General features: G+C 52.3%; 3 protein-coding genes across 3 annotated transcripts; 1 reads left to right on the forward strand and 2 right to left on the reverse strand.

The window, feature by feature from the left end:
• Positions 1–1882: 1882 nt before the first annotated feature.
• B0T26DRAFT_706277 (uncharacterized protein) lies at positions 1883–2134 on the forward strand (the record flags this gene model as incomplete). Its single annotated transcript, XM_060441800.1, has 1 exon — positions 1883–2134. A coding segment is annotated over one exon (194 nt), but the record flags the coding sequence as incomplete, so codon positions are not given.
• Positions 2135–4116: 1982 nt separating this feature from the next.
• On the reverse strand, positions 4117–4462 carry B0T26DRAFT_259572 (uncharacterized protein). Its single transcript, XM_060434033.1, has one exon. It carries the CDS (start codon positions 4334–4336, stop codon positions 4148–4150), a length of 189 nt encoding a protein of 62 aa, XP_060299296.1. The 5' UTR covers positions 4337–4462; the 3' UTR covers positions 4117–4147.
• A 105-nt stretch (positions 4463–4567) lies between these two features.
• On the reverse strand, positions 4568–5460 carry B0T26DRAFT_706281 (uncharacterized protein). Its single transcript, XM_060441801.1, has one exon. The coding sequence runs from the start codon at positions 5213–5215 to the stop codon at positions 4589–4591; it is 627 nt and encodes a 208-aa protein (XP_060299297.1). The 5' UTR covers positions 5216–5460; the 3' UTR covers positions 4568–4588.
• Positions 5461–6000: the final 540 nt, after the last annotated feature.

A 6000-nucleotide genomic window follows, 5' to 3' on the forward strand; every position in this document is an offset into this window, starting at 1 on the left:
TGGCTTGGCAGCGGCCGCACCTGACCAACGGCGCCCGTGACTTGGCTTCAACGCCGATCGGTGCATGCCACGGCTCTACCGGCAGGGCTGGCACCGTTCTCCGGCTCGCCTTCAGGCTGAATGCCAGAGGTAACCGTCGAGCTCCGGGGTATAGATAGGGGTATGTGGGGAGGCTGTGGGGGCCAGGTCCCAGCAAACACCAACGACATGTGTGAATGAAGCGGCTGCGTGCCTGTGGGTGTCTGCTTCTTCTTGAACTTCTTGAAGCGGCCTAGCGGAGGGGATGAAGGAGCTAGCAGAGGGTCCTCCTAGAACTCACGCCATTGTCACCGCACAGTCAACTAGATGAGGCAAGGCTGCATTAAGGTCGCTGTATTCGTAGAATCTAATTCCATTGCTCCTCAAACTAGGGCGTTGTCCAGAAAAGACCCTCTGGCTTCTTGTCATTCTCTTTGGACCAAAGAACGGAATACTAGATCTTTTTGTCGTCAAGTAGCTTCTTCGTGGCCTGGAATGGTGTATGTCCGTTAAGGGTCTCCTTTCGTAGGGTACTGGTATATCGTAGATTTCGAAGCTGCCTACGCTTGAACATGATGCCGGGGAACCGATTACGCAAATCCTTCGCGATCTCACGGTTTGAGATAGCGGGTCTATCGTAGTAAGTCATTATAAATGCCTTGTACTCAGGAAGGAACCTGTCGACTAGATTCGTACGGGATTCAGCGGGCGGGTGGTTGTGTATGCCGTTGACTATGTGTTAGGTTTATTTGCGTTAGTTTGTAGCTAAGGCCTTAGCCAGCTGAAAGGGCAGTTGCATTTGATAGTCCTCGGATCCCGTGTAATTGCTTCACTCGGCCGGACCTTGTCTCTTACGTAACAAATGTTGACGTAGGTAGGCCCGAAGTCCTTCAAATTGTTTGCTATACAAAGCTTTTTAACGGCGAAGAGCGTAGAAGCCGCCCAGTCATATAAATCGTCGAATAGGTCATCGAGGGAGTCGTATTTGTGGTTGAGAAGCATGTGGTCTGGCGGAGGCATTGAGGGGGTCGGGCGCGGGCTCTGGTGTGGGCGCGGGCGTAGAGGGAGCCGCATCTTCATTTTCACCGGGCGAAGGCCCGCGCGACCATTTCTATCGCTAGTTAGTCTTGTAGATGGAAAATGAAGCGGCGCACCTACTTGCGCGGCGATAAAATCGTGGTGTTGTTGGTATAGCTCAATTGACGGTATTGTGGTGTTGTGGTTGAATGTGGAAGTATTACAAACCACTCGACTGTTAGGGTCGTCTGTCTGTAATGGAGCACGGGCTCCACAGAATGCTGGGGTTGGTAATTATGAAGATAGAACAGAGGGCAAGCTCCTATCGCACGGGTAATACAGTCAAATCGGAATGCCACTCAAAGTGTATGAGTGCAGCGAATGTGTATTGCTTGCTTGAAGAACCAAGCAAGAACTATCTAAGACCGTGGACACGGTCATCGTATTTATTTAATTATGGCGGGCCAGTAAGAGCTGCGCTCTTACTTGCCCGGCAGGAAGAAGCTGCCTAGCGCCGGGCACTGCTAGCGTGCCGGGCCATTTGCCTGGTGCCAAGACCCTTCTTGGCACCGGGCCACCTCTGATTGGCCGTCCTTCCGTTTGCCTGGTGCCAAGAGCCCTCTTGGCACCGGGCACCGTCTGATTGGCTCTCGACAAGCGGGGCTCCCAGTCTTGCCTGAGGCGCCTGCCTTCTGCAGCTGGTCCAGTACGAACCAGGTTCGTCACAGGAAGGTTTTGGTGGATCCAGCAGATGCCCTCAATATAGGTAAAAATTGGCCTATGTGGCCCGGGCGCAGGGTGCCGGGCGCAGTTGGTGGATTTGGCTATGTGTTACGAATCCCTGCGTAAATGCGTGAAGGTGGGGCACTCCCTGTTTGGTGTGGACCAATCAGAGGTGTCCCAGGGTCCCGAGCACTTGGGCCCGGGGACACGGGACAGCCCCGGAGGGCCGGCGTCCCGGACGCGGGACCACAGGACAGTGGGACCATTGTTATTGGTCCAGTAGATAGATATATACAACAACCGTGCCTACGGTTCTAGATAGCTCTTGCTTGATCTCGCAAGCAAGCAATACACATTCACTGCACTCATACACTTTGAGTGGCATTCCAATTTGACTGTATTACCCGTGCGATAGGAGCTTGCTGTGAGGGCCTGGTCCTCCAGGCCTCCCAGACGCTCTGACTAATCAGACGCCAGCCGGGTGGATCCGCCCGACCAGCCAGAGGGATCCACCCAACTGACTAATGGAAGCTCGGCCAGAGCCCCACCTTGAGACGCCCTGGAAGAATCTCGCGAGGGGAGGCTTTTGAGCTTCTTTTCCCTTTTCCCTTTAGTTTAGAATCTTCGTCGATAGCGCCCAATAGAGGAGTTCCGCCCTCATTCCAAGCCGGCCGTGACACTTGCCCTTTGTTCTATCTTCATAATTACCAACCCCAGCATCCTGTAGAGCCCGTGCTCCCTTACTGACAGACGATCCTAACAGTCGAGTGGTTTGTAATAATATTCTATATAAGAAGAAGCTGCCGTCGTAGGAGAAGGAGCGTCTAGAGCTCGCGCGAAAGGAGCGCCGAGGCTAGCTAAAGGCCTAATACCGCCCGTACTCCTCGCCTTATATTTCCTCCTATCCCTAAGTTAAGTGAGTCTTTACGTCCCCCGGCCCTTATCGTCCGGTATTAACTAGCTATTATAGGAGACGTCGACTTGAATAATAGAGAGTCGCTAGACTTTTATACGTAGTTGACTCTCTTCAAGCGAAACGAGCATCGGGACAACAACATGACTCCGTTGTAACGGCGCACGGTTCACATCCTGGCGGAAGTTATAGGCCTCGAGCACCGATCGATTGGCATGATTGCCAATCGGCAGCTGCACATTGTCAAGGACTCGAGCAAGACTCCTTTTATACGCATAATCGCCAACCTTGACGTAATCAAAAGCCCGGCGGTGGTCATCGGGCAGCTGCCCAATGAGCGGCGGCCACGCACTGCGTAGCTTCTTGCTGCAATTGGAGAGGAAAAATACCCTGAGGCGGGGCCTTCGGGCACCAACTGAACACCTTTTGACGATGCGTTGTTTTTTATCTAACGACTCCCCTCAGCATTACCCCAACGGGCGAACGGAGCGCCTCGTTATCCTTTAATAAGTTTTTTTACGGCCATAACTCTGCGGCCGGCGACAAGGCAATGCCCTATCTTTATTAATCATTCATTAGGACAATGGTGGACGAGGTAATACGGTGGTTTTTTTGACAAGTTCTATTTGGCCGGCGCGCTATAGGCGTGTGGCTTAATGTTCGGTAGAGAACGAGCGGTTGTCTTGGGCGAGAATCATCCCTATTAGTAGCACTTCGCATATTATAGCTGTTATATATAGCGCTATACAATTGTACTGCGTAAATATATTAGTTACGTATAATTGGTCCTTAGGCTAGAAAGTATAGGTAGAATGGCACTTATATTACGTATACACTTACACGCACTATACTATAATATGGCGCTGCACGATTGTACGTACTGTATCACGATATGGCGCTGCACAATTGCACTCGCGCGAATATATTAGTTGCGTATAATTGTTACTTGCGCCAGAGAAGCACACGTAGAATGGCAGCTGCCTGCTGAACAAAATGATGAGACGTAGAACTTGCACGCCAGAGAAAAGTAGAATTGCAGTTGCCGCTAAAGAAAAGCATGAGACGTAGAACTTGCACGCCAGAGAAAGCATCACAGCACTTGCACGCTAAATAAAAGCATCCGACAAATGGCACTTGCCGCCAGAGAAAAGCACTACAGGTAGAGTGGCGCCGCCAGAGAAAGCATCACACGTAGCAGATGGCAGTTGCACGTAGATAAAAGCATCACACGTCGAACTTACACGCTAGATAAAAAGCATCATACCTATAATATAGCACTTCGACGCCAAGAAAGCAAATAACATAGCACTTGCATGCCAAGAAGCATCATACGTAGAATAGCACTTGCCGCCAGAGAAAGCATCGCACGTAGAACGGCAATTGCAGCTAGAGAAAAGCGTCACGCGTAGGACATGGCAATTCCACGCATAACATGGCACTTCCACCCACAACACAGCACTTGCGCGCCAAAAAGCATCACCCATAACAGCACTTGCGCGCCAGAAAAGCATCACCCATAACAGCACTTGCACAGAAAAGCATCACAACCACAACATGGAACACCCATAACATGGCACTTGCACGCCAGAAAAGCATTACCGATGACAGCACTTGCACGCAGATAAAAGCATCACCCACAGCACTTCCACAGAAAAGCATCACCATAACACAGCATGTGACTGTGGGGCCCCCAACGCCGTGCGCTGGCGCTGGGATGCTGCGGAAGTCCGGGCGTTTGGGTAGCCGACCGGCCCGAGTGAGCCAGCTCGGCAAAGGATGTGCGCCGCGAAGCGCCTTCCCCGAAGCATTCCCCCGCAAAGGCTATTCCCATCGGCGCTGCTGTCCGCGAAGGCCATTCCCGCAAAGGCCATTCCCGCAAAGGCCATACTCCCGCAAAATGCATTCCCATCGGCGCTGCTATCCGCCGTAAAGTGCATTCCCTGGGTATTCATCCCGTGCCTGCCTGCCTGCCTGCCTGCCTGCTGCCTGCCCTGAAAAACCGCCCTGCCTGCCCCCGGACCCGACACTGAGTAATCCGGCAGCCCCCCACCGCCCCGCTTCCATCCCCAACATTATAGGGACTGCCTCGCCCGTCGCGCCCGCCGCCGAGCTCCGACAGCCCCGAGAGCCCCGTTTCGCCACCCCTCCATCCCCAACATTACAGGGAATGCCTGCCCGTCCGCCGCCGAGCTCCGAAACCATGTACCAACGCTCGCAAGTGCCAGCAAAAGCCAAGACGTGTCTCGGGATGGCTTCTTCCAACTGACGAACACCTTCCTGGTGCGTCTTTGCCTGCCAACTCCCAAGTTTGTCTTTTTGCCCTGCCGACTCCAATTGCCTGTCTTGTCTTGATTCTCTCATCTTCGAACTAACGAATATCTTCCTGATTGTCTTTTGCCTGCCAACTCCCAAGTTTGTCTTTTTACCTTGCCAACTCCCAATTGCGTGTTTCGTCTTGTTTCTCCCATTTTCCAACTGACGAACATCTTCCTGGTGGTCTTTTGCCCTGCCACCCCCAACTGCGTGTCTCGTCTTGTCTCTCATCTTCCAACTGACGAATATCTTTCTGCTGCGTCTTTGCCCTGCCACTCCCAATTGCCTGTCTCGTCTTATTCTGCCTAACAAATATCTTCCTGGTGCGTCTTTTGCCCTGCCAACTCCCTTACGTGTCTCGTCTTATTCTACAAAATAGGTTACCTGACTAATCAGGAAGGGGCCAGCTGAACGGAGCCTCTTTTTTTCTTGTTTTTGCCTCCGGCGGCGCCTGCACCGGGCTGCCCTCGCTTCGCTCGAAGGAATGGGTGGCTGAGGCATTTTAGGAGCCCTCATAAAGTGCTGGTTATCGGGAGGAATCCGGTCGTTCGGGGTCTCTTTAGGTAGGATCGGGCCGTCGAGAGGCTGGCCACTGCCGCCTGGATTTGGCGCATCGGGCCGTGGTTGAGGGACCTCACCATAGCCATCGCGGCGGCTCGAAAAACACGCGTTCCTGGTAATATATTAGTAGAAATTAATGGGGTAATAATCGTAAAGTATTCGGCGTATCTGTTTATAGCTGGAAAGCGATAAATCGTACGTGCGATTGACTGAAGTTGGTTGTATTACGAGGTTGAAGAGGAAAGTGGCTTATTTTAGCGGGGGAGGTGGCTAGAAAGTTGAAGGTACCGCACGGACCACCCACAACGGATTGACCGCTATCCTACCACCAAAACAAATTCTCGTGATAATTCTATATTTCGATGTTCATGGTCTAATTGTTGGATTTAGAATACAGCCTCTCTACGCCACCTTCGGCTCGCAAGCTCGCCTACGGTGGCTCCGTTCAGCTGAAT

This window comes from Lasiosphaeria miniovina (genome assembly GCF_030549165.1).
Source record: "Lasiosphaeria miniovina strain SMH2392-1A chromosome Unknown B0T26scaffold_3, whole genome shotgun sequence".
Taxonomy (NCBI): domain Eukaryota; kingdom Fungi; phylum Ascomycota; class Sordariomycetes; order Sordariales; family Lasiosphaeriaceae; genus Lasiosphaeria; species Lasiosphaeria miniovina.